At 49.0% G+C, this 14,691-nt stretch overlaps 1 protein-coding gene across 12 annotated transcripts in view; it reads left to right on the top strand.

The window, feature by feature from the left end:
• The window catches only part of MAST4 (microtubule associated serine/threonine kinase family member 4), a 620,856-nt gene extending 611,637 nt beyond the window's left edge, over positions 1 to 9,219 (top strand). For all 12 annotated transcript variants that reach the window (XM_061393377.1, XM_061393375.1, XM_061393374.1 and 9 more), the window contains 2 exons: positions 343 to 524; positions 856 to 9,219. In XM_061393377.1, the coding sequence (XP_061249361.1) occupies positions 343 to 524; positions 856 to 6,695 (6,022 nt within the window). In that variant the 3' untranslated portion in view covers positions 6,696 to 9,219. The remainder of the gene's footprint in view (positions 1 to 342; positions 525 to 855) is intronic.
• Positions 9,220 to 14,691: the final 5,472 nt, after the last annotated feature.

Genomic DNA, 14,691 nt, shown 5'->3' with positions numbered 1-14,691 from the left:
GAATGGGTTGCCCTTGTCTTCTCGGGATCTTCCGAGCCCAGGGATTGAACCCTGGTCTCCTGCATTGCAGGCAGATTCTGAGTCACCAGATATATTTTCCTATTTTCACAACTTTTCTTAAAGTGCTTGAAATTAAGAGGGTTTCCATTGTGTATTCTCAAAGCCTCTTCCTTTCTAAGTCATAGGAAAGTTTTGAATGTAAAAGTGGAACCCTTCTCTTTAAGAGGACCTGCCATCATGTCACTGTCTCTGGGTGTACTGAATCAGTGCATTGGTGCTTTGGGGAAGGGGGGGTGGTTTTGAATATAGAATCTGAGCAGTTTTCTCCTGTTTTCACTCTAGGAGGAGATCCCTTTTCAAAAAACTAGCTAAGCAGCCTTCTCCTTTACTCCACACCAGCCGAAGTTTCTCCTGCTTGAACCGATCCCTGTCGTCAGGGGAGAGCCTCCCAGGGTCCCCCACTCACAGCTTGTCTCCCCGATCCCCTACACCCAGCTACCGTTCCACCCCCGACTTCCCATCCGGTGAGTGAACCTCCCCTCCTAGCAAGAGTTGAGGGGCTACCAGCTGAGATCCTGGAAGACAAGCTTATTCCAGCTTAAAGAGAGAAGGTGGGGATGTAATTGACAGAGAACAGGATTGACAGGAAGGTCAGAAGATATAGCTATTCGGTCCCTTAGAAAAGACAGGAAGTACTGGGTTAACCTTTGGGGAGGTTTATCTGGAAAGTATTTATTTACTAGACTGAGATGCTGAGACAGTTCACTGCCCTTATCTAAAACAGCTCGGGTCGGAAAGCCTGGGAAGAAAGGGGAAGGGGGCTCTTGCTCACAACGTCCTGTTTCCCACCCACAGGCACTAACTCCTCCCAGAGCAGCTCCCCAAGCTCCAGCGCTCCCAACTCCCCAGCGGGGTCAGGACACGTCCGGCCCAGCACGCTCCATGGTCTGGCGCCCAAACTCAGCGGGCAGCGCTACCGGTCAGGAAGGCGGAAGTCAGCTGGCAGCATCCCCCTGTCTCCGCTGGCCCGGACACCCTCTCCGACCCCACAGCCCACCTCCCCGCAGCGGTCCCCATCCCCTCTGCTGGGGCACTCACTTGGCAATTCCAAGATGGCTCAAGCCTTTCCCAGCAAAATGCACTCCCCACCCACCATCGTCAGGCACGTCGTGAGGCCCAAGAGTGCAGAACCCCCTCGGTCCCCACTGCTCAAGCGCGTGCAGTCAGAGGAGAAGCTGTCTCCCTCCTATGGAGGCGACAAGAAGCACCTGTGCTCCCGCAAGCACAGCCTTGAGGTCACCCAGGAGGAGGTGCCGCGGGAGCAGCAACAGCGGGAGGTGACCTTGCAGAGCCTGGAGGAGAACGTGTGCGACGCGCCTGCCCTCAGCCGGGCCAGGCCCGTGGAGCAGGGCTGCCTGAAACGCCCCGTGTCCCGGAAGCTGGGCCGCCAGGAGTCTGTGGACGAGCTGGACCGAGAGAAGCTAAAGGCCAAGGTGGTGGTGAAGAAACCTGACGGGCTCTCGGAAAAACAGGAATCCCGCCCGAAGCCCCACGGACTCGGCAGTGACTTGGAAAACCTCTGTGCTTTTAGGCTCGAAGAGAGAGACAAGAAAATCTATCCAAAAGCTTCAGAGAGGTCAAATCATTTTGAAAGCAAAGCAGCCGTGCAGGAGGCCCAGCCCCTGTGCAGCCTTTTGAAAGATGCTCTCCACAAGCAGGCCAATGTGCGGGCCAGCGAGGGTGTCGCCTCTGAGGGGACAACGGCAGCTGGGGACCACGGCCAGGGCACCTGTGACCTCAAACGAGCCTCGACGCACAGCACCCTCCAAGACGGCCTCTGTCACACCACCCACAGGTCCACCTCCGGGAAGGGGGACACCGCAGAGAAGGCCCCCCAGGCCAAGGAGGGTCTGCGGTGTGAGAAGTTAGACGGCAAGTTGGCCAACATCGATTACCTCCGAAAGAAGATGTCCCTCGAAGACAAAGACGAGAGCCTCTGTTCTGTGCTCAAGCCCAAGGTGACAGCTGGTGCCCAGGACTGCCTGCCTGGGAGCCTGGGCCGGCCCGTGGGAGGGCAGCAGGAGGCCCCGCCAGCCTCCGAGGCCCGCACACCGTTCATCGGCAGCGCCCACGCGGCTCAGCTCAGCGCCGTCTCCTTTGTCCCTCTCAAGGCCCTTTCTGGCCGGGTGGACAGTGGAGCGGAGAAGCCGGGCTTGGCTGCCCCAGAGTCGCCTGTCCGGAAAAGCCCCTCCGAGTATAAGCTGGAAGGGCGGTCTGTGTCGTGCCTGAAGCCCATTGAAGGCACCTTGGACATCGCTCTCCTGTCGGGACCTCAGGCCTCCAAGACAGAGCTGCCTTCCCCGGAGCCTGCCCAGAGCCCCAGCCCAGGCAGTGATGTGGAGTCCCCCATGCCCCTCGCTCTCCCCAGCAGCACAGGGAGGAAGGCTGACACTGCGGGTCAGAGAGAGTCCTCCCCTGCCGGCTTCAAGGTGAACAAATCCTACCTGCTTGAGCCCCGGTTCCCACCGGCCAGCCGGGGTCTGCAGAGTTCACTGGTGGCTGCCCCGCCTGACCCAGAGCTGAAGCTGGACAAGAAGGTCTCCCAGGCAGCCCGTGCCCCAGCGACCATCATGGAGAGCCATCCCCAGCGGGGAGAGGGCCACCCCAGCCAACACCAAGACCATAGCCCCGACGTTAAGCTCCTTCCCTTCCCAGGGCAGAACCTCCAAGGTGCCAACACATCTAGATCCCGCAGCCCACTCTCGCCTGAAAGTGTCCCCCCTAGAGAGAAGCCGAGTGGGAGAGAGTTGTCCGAAAGGGGCCCTTCCATAGTCGGGAGCGAGTGGTCAGTTGCAAGGCCCGACATCCGCAGAGACCCCTCCAAGGAGCTGTGTCCCCCAGAAGCTGCTAAACCCAGCAACAACTCCCAAACCCTCCCTGTGGCGGGGAGGACCCGCCCGGATGTCTCCACCCAGACCCAGGCCTTGGAGAAAGCATGCGGGCCTTGCGGGAGAGCAAAGCCCAGAGACGGCCGAGAGGAGGTGAGGCTGCCGGCCAGAGAGGACTCCTCTTTGCGCTCTGCGGGGGCTCCTTGTGAGAGAGAGCTGGGCGCAGAGAGAGGCCTGGAATCCAAGATGGGACCTGCTTCTACCAGGTGGTCTCTGGAGCCGCCCAGGCCAGAGAGTGAGAAGAGTGGAAGGCCTTCTGGTTTCCAGTCTGTGCAGAAAGACGGTCCCAAGGAACCGGAGAGGAAAGAACAACCTCTGCAAAAGTACCTCACCAGTTCTCAGCTGGGTCCCAAGGAACCAGAAAGGAAAGAACAGCCCCTGCAAAAGCACATCACCAGTAGTTCTCAGCTGGGTCCCAAGGAACCGGAGAGGAAAGAACAGCCTCTGCAAAAGCACGTCACCAGTAGTTCTCAGCCGGGTCCCAAGGAACCCGAGAGGAAAGAACAGCCTCTGCAAAAGCACCTCCCCAGTAGTTCTCAGCTGGGTCCCAAGGAACCCGAGAGGAAAGAACAGCCCCTGCAAAAGCACCTCCCCAGTAGTTCTCAGCCGGGTCCCAAGGAACCGGAGAGGAAAGAACAGCCTCTGCAAAAGCACCTCCCCAGTAGTTCTCAGCTGGGTCCCAAGGAACCGGAGAGGAAAGAACAACCCCTGCAAAAGCACGTCACCAGTGGTTCTCAGCCGGGTCCCAAGGAACCGGAGAGGAAAGAACAGCCCCTGCAAAAGCACGTCACCAGTAGTTCTCAGCCGGGTCCCAAGGAACTGGAAAGGAAAGAACAGTGTTTGCAGAAGCACCTCACCAGTAGCTCTCAGCTGGGTCCCAAGGAACCAGAAATGAAAGAACAGCCCCCACAAAAGCACGTCACCAGTAGTTCTCAACTGTGTCCCAAGGAACTGGAAAGGAAAGAACAACCTCCACAAAAGCACCTCACCATTAGCTCTCAGCTGAGTCCCAAGGAACCAGAAAGGAAAGAACAACCTCTGCAAAAGAACGTCACCAGTAGTTCTCAGGCAGCTCCCAAGGAACTGGAAAGGAAAGAACAGTGTTTGCAGAAGCACCTCACCAGTAGTTCTCAACTGGGTCCCAAGGAACCAGAAAGTCTGCAAAAGCACCTCACCATTAGCTCTCAGCTGAGTCCCAAGGAGCCGGAAAGGAAAGAACAGCCTCTGCAAAAGCACCTCACCATTAGCTCTCAGCTGAGTCCCAAGGAACCAGAAAGGAAAGAACAGCCTCTGCAAAAGCACCTCACCATTAGCTCTCAGCTGAGTCCCAAGGAGCCGGAAAGGAAAGAACAGCCTCTGCAAAAGCACGTCACCAGTAGCTCTCAGCTGAGTCCCAAGGAGCCAGAAAGGAAAGAACAGCTTCTGCAAAAGCACCTCACCAGTAGCTCTCAGCTGAGTCCCAAGGAGCCGGAAAGGAAAGAACAGCTTCTGCAAAAGCACGTCACCAGTAGCTCTCAGCTGAGTCCCAAGGAACCGGAAAGGAAAGAACAGTGTTTGCAGAAGCACCTCACCAGTAGTTCTCAGGCAGCTCCCAAGGAGCCGGAAAGGAAAGAACAGCCTCTGCAAGAGCACGTCACCAGTAGCTCTCAGCTGAGTCCCAAGGAGCCGGAAAGGAAAGAACAGCTTCTGCAAAAGCACCTCACCAGTAGCTCTCAGCTGAGTCCCAAGGAGCCGGAAAGGAAAGAACAGCTTCTGCAAAAGCACCTCACCATTAGCTCTCAGCTGAGTCCCAAGGAGCCGGAAAGGAAAGAACAGCCTCTGCAAAAGCACGTCACCAGTAGCTCTCAGCTGAGTCCCAAGGAACCGGAAAGGAAAGAACAGTATTTGCAGAAGCACCTCACCAGTAGTTCTCAGCTGGGTCCCAAGGAACCAGAAACGAAAGAACAGCCTCTGCAAAAACACCTCACCATTAGCTCTAAGCTGAGTCCCAAGGAACCAGAAACGAAAGAACAGCCTCTGCAAAAGCACCTCACCAGTAGTTCTCAGGTGGGTCCCAAGGATCCGGAAAGGAAAGAACAGCCCCCACAAAAGCACCTCACCAGTAAGTCTCAGCCAGGTCCCAAGGAACCGGAAAGGAAAGAACAGTGTTTGCAAAAGCACCTCACCAGTAGTTCTCAGCCGGGTCCCAAGGAACTGGAAAGGAAAGAACAACCTCCACTAAAGCATGTCACCAGTAGCTCTCAGCTGGGTCCCAGGGAACCAGAAAGGAAAGAACAGCCCCCACAAAAGCACCTCACCAGTAGCTGTCAGCCCCCACCCCCTACCAAAGAGCTCCCTGGCCTGGCTTGTCAGCACTGCATTCTGCCCAGCCACCCTGCCGCCTCTCTGCTGGGGAGCAAGCCCTGTGCTATCGACTCCAGCTTCCAGGATGCTCTCAGGCCCACTGCTGTGCGCAGTGACAGCAGCAGCCACAAGCCCAGGTCTGACCCCGACCTGGGCCCTCCAAAGTCTAAGTTCCCAGACCGGCCCCTCTCTTCCCAGAAGCCGAGCGCTGAGGCTGCAGTGAGCAAAGAGCCTGGCGCTCCGACCCTCGGCAGAGCTGGGGTGGGGAGTGGTAAGGGTGTGTCAGAGGAGTTCCCTGTCCTTCCAGATCCCCAGAACACAGCCCGTGAAGTGATTGGCCAGGGAGCCAGTGGGTACTCAGGCCCCCTGCCCATGGAAGGGGGTCCTCTAGACACAAAGCTGAGACCCACCAGTGCTCGGTGTCCCCCAGAGGCACTGGAGATGCTTGGACATCCACCAGGGCGAGGACTCCTAGGGGCCAGTGAGTCAGTGGACCAGAAACTTCCCACCTTCAGGGAAAGGCAAAACCTGTCTCCAAAGGCCCCCACACCATCCACTGTGAAAGATTGTCCCCTTCCATGCAAACAGACAGACAGGAGCCCGAGTCCTCTGGCCACCAGCGCCGACGCTGGCAAGTCTGAAGGCAAGAAACGCACTGAAGCACTTTACACCCCTGCGGATGGTGAGAAGCTGGGGGCCGGCTTGTCCTCGGTGCACAGCGAGGCTGGGCCTAAGGGCACAGAGAAGCCGGCAGCAGCCGCTGGGAAGGACTGGCCAGAGGCCAAGGGGAAAGGGCTCAGTCCCCAGAAGCCACTGACCGAGGCCAGCAAGCCCAGCGGCATGAAGCGGTCACCTTCAGCCACGGTGCAGAGCTCTCTCCGCTGTGCCACCCTCCCAGAAAAGTCTCTGAGCTACTCCTGTGGCTTTCCCGAGGCCAGACCAGCAGTTCCAGAGACTTCTACCACCTCCAGCGACACCTCCTCTGCCAAGGCTGCTGGGCCTGCAGCAGAATCCCCAGCCTCCAGCAGCAGGGACCAGCAGAAACCCCTGCCTGGTGGGGATGGCAGAACCCAAATGACCAAGAGCGACTCCTTGCCATGCTTCCGCAGCTCAGCCATCACTCTGGAGTCCCAGCACCCCAGCCCTGGCCTAGTGGTGGGCACCAGCCACCGGGACAGGGCCCTCTCAGTAACCGCCACCGTGGGAGAAACCAAAGGGAAAGAGCCAGCCCCCACCCAGCCAGCTCAGACCAGGAACCAGAACGTGAGCAGAGAGGCGGCCAAGCCGTCCCCCGCTCCAAGCACTGAGCGCCCCATCGTTCTTCTTTCTGAGAAGGACACTGGGCTGCGACAGAGGCGGGGGAAAGAGAGTTTGCGCGGCAGCCCCCACAAAAAGGCCTTGTGACGGGGCAGGCCCGGGCGGTCCTGGGGAAACCCACCCTGCGTGTGTAACTGCGTCTTGACTACCTTGGAAACCAGCGTCGTGGGACACCACCCCCCCTGCTATCGGCAGAGCCTGGAGCCTCACTGAAGAAGCGAGGAGACAAGAGACAGAGAAAGAGGGGACCTTCTTCCAAATGCCTTCCCAAATTGGAACCGGCAAACTGTTACCAGATAGTGTTTGTACAAAATAAAACAAACAAACAAACAAAAAAATTCTTTCTGGTTGAGGTTGAGGGTTGTTGAGGGAAAAGACTTTCTCTGTAAATATCTGGCAATGTGTTTGGTTTGGGGTGTAGAGTTGATACCTTGCTGCTGATGGTGTCATTTACTACAACGTTTGGGTTTTTTTTAAGTAGGATTTTTGCTCTACCATTGATCACGAAGTCATGAAGCGAAATGGCTAAAACTGGGTGTTTGTTAAAATATAGATGCACCCACATTCGTGTATATACACATCCACCCACGTGTTTTGGTCTGTGGTTGAAAAGACTCTTGCAAGGCTACATTTTTTTCTAAGTTAAAACATTCTGAGTAGAGTTGATGGTGAAAGAAAGCCTGAAATACACTAGATTGTGAGTGTGTATGTGTATTTTTAACCAGAAATTTTGATAGCACTGTATCTGGCTACCTATATTTCCAGATCTAAAACTCGAATCACTGCATCTGGAATGCTCCTCCATCAGGAATGGCCACAACAGATGGAGCTAGCCATTTTCATTTCACTAATGGCCATTTTGATCCTGGGCCCAACTGTCTCCAAGGCCAGCTGTCCTTGTGTGTGGGTGTGGGTGTCAACTCTTCACCAGAGGTAGAGCGAGGGCTATACACACACGTTGACTTTTATTTCTGTTCTGCTTTCCCTCCTTCTCATGCTCTTAAATAAACTCAGGCCTTTATGCTATGAGTCGCTAGTCCAAGAAGCACACGTTTTGTAGTAGTTCTGCGCCCGCCCTGCTGTTGAACAAAAAAGAAAATAACTGGCTGTACACGAACCTGCTCGTATTTAGGTTGATGAATAAGCACTAGGCATTGGAAGAGGCTTTCACTTTGCTTTTTTGAGGAAAAGTGGAGGGGGTATGGAGTTTGGCATCATAGCATATATTTTAAGGAATAATCAGGACATCAGATACATTTTAATACATAGCTGGGGCCTTATGTTGTAGATGAAGCTTGCTGTTTTTAGCAAGTTCCTGGGTTTCACATTCATTCCTGGTGCATCAAGTAGCTCCATACATTTCATAACATGGTCTCTTTATTTGTATGCAAAAAAAATATATACTGTATTAATAAAGAGCAGCATTTTTGTAACAAAAAGACTTGTTGGAGCTATTTGGTGCTTGAATGTGACTGTCCTTTTTACTTTTGCTAAGCCTTATTTAAATTTTGTATACCATGGAATATGTAGGATTTGTCCAGTCATTTTAGTGCTGAGGGGGTCTTTGTGTTTTTGTTGCAGTTTTCCTGGTGGCTCGTTTTGTATTGTAAGAGGGCACTCGCTGACATAGTACTAAGGCACTAAGAGAAAATACACACAGATAAGTATTTATAAGATGCTTGGGATCCATAGCAGGATTTTTGTTTTGTTTTGTAAGAGAAAAAAATCACCAGTAAATACTAGTCCAGCACCCAACCCCTCTCCCCGCAGGGATATCTGAGTATCTTCAGGCTATAAAATTGTTCACCGAAGCACAGCATCATCTTACAACCCTGTGGACTGTAAATCATTTAGAGAGGCTGTAAACTCCACTCCAAAAACAAAGGCATAACTTAACCAATTGCTTGGTTGTCCTTCATTGTAAAATGAGTTGACAGTGACGAAAAAACTCTCTTCCTTGCCCCTAATTTTTTTCCCATGAGGTTCTAGCCATTCCCCATCACTGTGTTGTGAATTGTAGAAGAAACAAATATTTTGAAAGAACTTACATGGATTTCAAAAATGGTCTCAACATTTATAATTCATACCTGCAATCGGCGGCTGTCATAACCCAACCCTTCTGCACCCAGACATCTAGACAGGTCTGTCGGGGAGATAGTGTATGGTTTACAGCCTTTGCTTTTTAACTGTCCAGTTTTCTTTAAAGCACAACTAGCTGCTTGTTTACAAATGATATTTTAAAATGTATATTTTGTATAGTGTATTATCATTTTTGCCAAATATGTTTTTGCATTTTGGATGGCTACCGAGTCCCTAAGATTGCATTCGTGTAATACCTGTCTGTTGTTGTGAACCTCTCCAGTCAGATGGTAGAAATTCTCCTGTGTTCTGTTCGGTCGGTCTCCTGTGATTGTAAGGTGTGCTCCTCGCTAGTACTCCCAGCTGTAGATTTACCAGCTTAAAGTTTGTTAGGATCTGTGCAATAAAGTGTTTGCAGTCTTATTTTCTCTAAGGAATTCCCTATGGATGTCATAATTGTTGTATATTGAACAAATATTTATACTTATGCAGTTGCATAACATTGAAATAAAAATTTAGCATGAAAAGATAATGGCTATTAAGTTTTTTTTTTTTCCCCATCTACACACATGCATAGCATCTCCAAAACATGACTGAATAGAACTCTGTTGTGGAAAGGGAGGTTTTCTGCAGCTCCCTTTTGGTGAGTGGAAAGCGGAAAGGTTTGCTAATTTAAAAAAACTGAAACAGTGTTCCTTCCTTTAAGACTGTCTGCCTTTAAGTAGACTCCGCTCCTCCTTCAGTTCTCCCAAAACTTTGCTCCATCCGTTACCATTGTGTTCTCTCATCTTTCTTTTCCTTCCATCCGATAAGACATCGGGATGGCAGGAAGCAGCCTTACACTGACTGTGTGCACACTTAGTGCTGGGCAACATGGGCTTTATCTGCCATCTCCTCTGAGCCCCAACACCAGCCTCAAACCAGATGGTGATGGCATCCCCATCTTACTGAGGAGCAAACAGGCCCGGACAGGCTGTGTGATTTGCTTAACACACCCTGTAAAGACAGCTTACTTTTGGATGTCGATTTTTCTGGTTCTAACGCTCTTGACCATTCTAAACATTACCAGGTATCATGCACTTGAATTCAGATCCAGGCCCCTCTGAATGATCTAAGCTACCTCATTTTCTCTTTTTAAGTTTATATGCAGAAAAATCATATCATGCAAAATTACAAACTTGATGATTAGTGGGAAGCCATGAGCCAAGGAAGCTAATCGTTCTCTGTAATAGGGATCCTTTATTAGTTGTAATTAATCAGTAGGCAATTTCCCTTCTAGATTTTTGGTTCACAACACAAATGTTACATGAAAAAGTATAGCTCTATTAACTGTGGAAATTTGCTTGTTTCAGTGTAGGCTGGACATTAAGCAACTCAGTGGTAGGGCAGTTCACTCAATTTAATTTCCTTCCTACCAGTGTGTTCTTAACACTTTGCTCAATGTCATCATTTTGTGTATTCCTTTCTCTTTCTACCTCCTTCCTCAGTTAGTGTTGTATGCATCTCATATATCTAGGAAAGCTGGAAATCACCACAGCTTTGTTGAACGTTGGTTTCATTTCTTTTTTTTTATACTGAAAATCAATCATTTGGCCCAGGTTCAATTTCTCTGGCAGTTCATACACCTCAGACCCTGGACTGGAGGCTTTAACACCATTAAAAAAAAAAACATGCAGCAGCATCTCATGAATTGCTGGGACCATGCATTCCACAAGACAAGAGTGCCCTCTCATAACGTCATAGGCTGCGATGGGGCTGTCGATCCCAATACTTGGATGCAGGCAAACACATCAAAAAGGGACTCTGTTCCCAAGACCGAAGTTGCCTGTATGTTTTGTGACATGCCATCGAGTTTGCTCAGATGTAGGGGAAAAGGAAGAAGACCCATTGCATACGGTTTCTAGGAACTGCTCCACAGAGCTTTACAAAAAGGCTCGTAATATTATAAAGCTGAAAGCATCTCCCAAAGTCATTGGCTGTTTCACTGAAGCACTGAAGAGACGGCTGTCAGAACCTGGAGGTGAAGAAATAAGCTGTTTGCAAGGCCTAAAGCAAGCATGCTGCCTCTACCCAGCCTTCATATGTGAGCTGGCATTGCCATCTCCTCCAGCTGTAACCTGTCTAAATAAATATCCTTTGCCTGGAAGTTCTGTCTCTTTGGAATACGAATACTGTGTGAAACTGTTGTGCTGCAGTGACTTTCCTAGGCTGGAAGCAGATTTTCTCATGTGGGGGACTGAGGGCAGCTCCTATGGATGGCCTCCCATGTCTGTGAGCTCAGTGCCACCCGGTAAGACGACCCTCAGCCCCTTGGCCTGCCGTCCCTTTCCAAAGGGGATCCTTAGAACACCCATGGCTCCTTCTGTTCTCAAGGGAAAGGCGAGAGCAATCCCGGAAGCTTGGGCTTAAGCTTTTGCCTTTGAAATCGCAAAGCTTTAGAAAAAGCCCGCCTCCTTTTTCAGTACTGGAAATCCTCACCATCTCTTTATTCTTGCGCTATTGTGAAAACCAAAAAAGTCTTTAAAAATTCTTATTTTTCTTTATTGTGCAATACATGGTCAAATGAAGGCAAATTACAAATATAGAAAAGCAAAAAAATAAATAAGTCACTGCCCTTCCCCAGACACTTTTATTCTTCAATTTATATGGAATTTTATTTTAACCAAAAAAAAAAGAAAGAAATAATAGAGGCATGATGTTGGGTAACTTCTGCTTAGTATTAAGTCAAAAATAGATTTCAATGTCTCTAAGTATCCTGCAATACTACGTAATGACCACATAGTATTTCATGTTAAAGATGTGACACAGTATTTTCTCTCATTTACACGTGCACAAGTAGAGAACCTCAGACTTGGATGTTTGAGGTCATCCTGCTCATCGAACTTGGAGCCGGGATTCATTTAACTTACCCCTACACTCCCATCCAGCCTCCTCCTGCCCCATAGGCAACCGTTAATTGTTTGTGTTCTTAAAAAATGTAAGTATCATTTTTCTGTATACATGTATTTTTAATTTATGAAAATCATGTTAATAAGTCATTTGGGTGTTTTTTGTTTTTTCTGTTAAGGTCTATATGTTGGTTCACTGGCTCTCATACATGGAAGACAAGGAGAGACGGAAGAGACAGCAGCCCCAAAGTGGTAGGTGGCAGGTTTATAAGCAGGGGACTCACTGATGAGGCTTCTCTTCAGTGGCCACAGGACAAGGGGATCTCTGCACCCACCTGCCAGGGTCTTAAAAGTTAACATAGAGGCCTTAACAGGATTCAGGCATGTATAAAGTACAGATGATCTCGGCACCTTGCTCTCAAGGCCAAGTCCTTGAAAACGACTCCTCCTGTGGGAGCACCACACATACTTTATGAGGACAGGGGAGGGGGATGAGGAGACTCCAGTTGATGGGTCCAACTTCAGGTCAATTGGTGATCATGTCTTCTCCATGACCTCCTCCAACACTGTATGCTTAAGATTCAGCTACATTGCTGTAGCTGTGTCTAACTCACCACTTCTAGTTACTGGATGATGCCTCAGGGTGTGCATCTTAGATGTTTTAAATGCCCATTTCCCTAGTGATGACCCCTCAAATGGCTTTAAACCCGCCCCTAAAGCAACAATGCTGCACTGAATACCACTGTGGAATTGTGAAATTTTCTTGTCATACATACCCAGCATTGGATTGGTGGGTGATGTATTTAATTTGATGAATTTTTGCCTCGTGGTCCTACAATAGCTACACCAGTCTACACCCCTAAGCAGTGTGTGCGGTTCCTATAAGCTCACATCCCATCTACACTAGTATCCAGTCTCCCTTTTTTTGCCAGACTACTAGATATAAACCTTATCTTATTTTAATCTGTGTTTCTTAATTCCATGTAGTATCAGCATACTTATGCTCTTAATCCCACCCAAGAAAATAGAGTGTCTTTCCTTACCTTATTTAATCCTTTATCTCTTGTTGTATATTTAGATCATTTCCAAGAAGAGTAGAAAGAGAAAAAAGAATTCCCCAAGCCATTTAGAAAGCCCATGAACTGACATGAATGGAGAAGGGGGAGATGGATGAATGCTCAGGTGGTTCCCTGTCCTCTGCTTCCCTTTGCAAGATCTAGTATCATGTCTTGAATAGCCAAGTGTTTAGAAAATATTATGTAAAAATGGAGGAAGAGGTGGGCAGCAAGAGGTGAATGTTCAATGTAGTTCACTCTTTAATTTTTCATGAGTAATAATGGCTTTTTAAAACCAAATTTAAAAATGATAGATTCAGATCAGTTGCTCAGTCATGTCCGACTCTTTGTGACCCCGTGGGCTGCAGCACACCAGGTTTCCCTGCACATCACCAACTCCTGGAGCTTGCTCAAACTTGTCCATCGAGTTGGTGATGCCATCCGACTATCTCATCCTCTGTCATCCCCTTCTCCTCATGCCTTCAATCTTTCCCAGCATCAGGGTCTTTCAAATGAGTCAGTTCTTCGCATCAGGTGGTCAAAGTATTGGAGTTTCAGCTTCAGCATCAGTCCTTCCATTGGATAGTCAGGACTGATTTCCTCTAAGATTGACTGGTTTGATCTTCTTGCCGTCCAAAGGACTCTCCAGAGTCTTCTCCAACACCACAATTCAAAAGCATCAGTTCTTCAGTGCTCAGCTTTCTTTGTTGTCCAGCTCTCACATCCATACATGACTATTGGAAAAACCATAGCTTTGACTATATAGACCTTTATTGGCAAAGTAATGTCTCTGCTTCTTTATATGTCTAGGTTGGTCATAGCTTTTCCTCCAAGGAGCAAGCATCTTTTAATTTCATGGCTGCACTCACCATCTGCAATGATTTTGGAGCCCAAGAAAATAAAGTCTGTCACTGTTTCCATTGTTTCCCCATCTATTTGCCAGGAAGTGATGGGACCAGATGCCATGGTCTTAGTTTTTTGAATGTTGAGTTTTAAGCCAGCTTTTTGACTCTCCTCTTCCACTTTCATCAAGAGACACTTTAGTTCCTCTTTGCTTTCTGCCATAAAAGTGGTGTCATCTGCATATCTGAGGTTATTGATATTTCTCCTGGCAATCTTGATTCCAGCTTGAGCTTCATCCAGCCTGGCATTTTGCATGATGTACTCTGCATTTAAGTTAAATAAGCAGGGTGACGATATACAGCCTTGATGTACTCCTTTCCTAATTTGGAACCAGTCCATTGTTCTATGTCCAGTTCTAACTGTTGCTTCTTGACCTGCATTCAGGTTTCTCAGGTGGCGGGTAATGTGCTCTGGTATTCCCATCTCTTTAAGAATTTTCCACAGTTTGTTGTGATCCACACAGTCAAAGGCTTTAACATAGTCAATGAAGCAGAAGTAGATGTTTTTCTGAAATTCTCTTGCATTTCCTATGATCCAACAGATGTTGGCAATTTGATCTCCGGTTCCTCTGCCTTTTCTAAATCCAGCTTGTGCATCTAGAAGTTCTCGGTTCACGTATTGTTGAAGTCTACCTTGGAGTATTTTGAGCATTACTTTGCTAGTGTGCGAAATGAATGCAATTTTGCCGTAGTTTGAACATTCTTTGGCATTGCACTTCTTTGGGATTGGAATGAAAACTGACCTTTTCCAGTCCTATGGCCACTGCTGAATTTTCCAAATTCCAAATTCCTTTTTCAAGACCCACAGTATTCAATAAGTGATTTCCAGTTGTCAGTAGCTGGAATGGAGTGGGGATGGGTAGGTGGCAGAACAAGGTAGCTGAGGAACAGAGGCTTGTGGCCTGGCAGTGATGGCAGAAGAGACTAATGAGCTGCTTGCCCAGGAGCCTCACTCTTGGACTGGGAGCCTCCTTAACCTTTTCTTCCCATTTTGTTGGGACATTTCCTCTTATAGGGTATGGCCTAGTTTTTTAGCTCATGGAATCTGACATGTATTTCTGTTACTGTTTGATAAAGTTAAGGGAAGGATTTTACATGAAATAATTTGGCTAAAAGTCCAAGACCAACCCTAGTCTAACAGAATCCCAATATCTACAGG

This window comes from Bos javanicus, chromosome 20 (assembly GCF_032452875.1).
Source record: "Bos javanicus breed banteng chromosome 20, ARS-OSU_banteng_1.0, whole genome shotgun sequence".
Taxonomy (NCBI): domain Eukaryota; kingdom Metazoa; phylum Chordata; class Mammalia; order Artiodactyla; family Bovidae; genus Bos; species Bos javanicus.
Note: the sequence above shows the minus strand (reverse complement) of the source record. Positions and strands in the feature narration are given on the sequence as shown.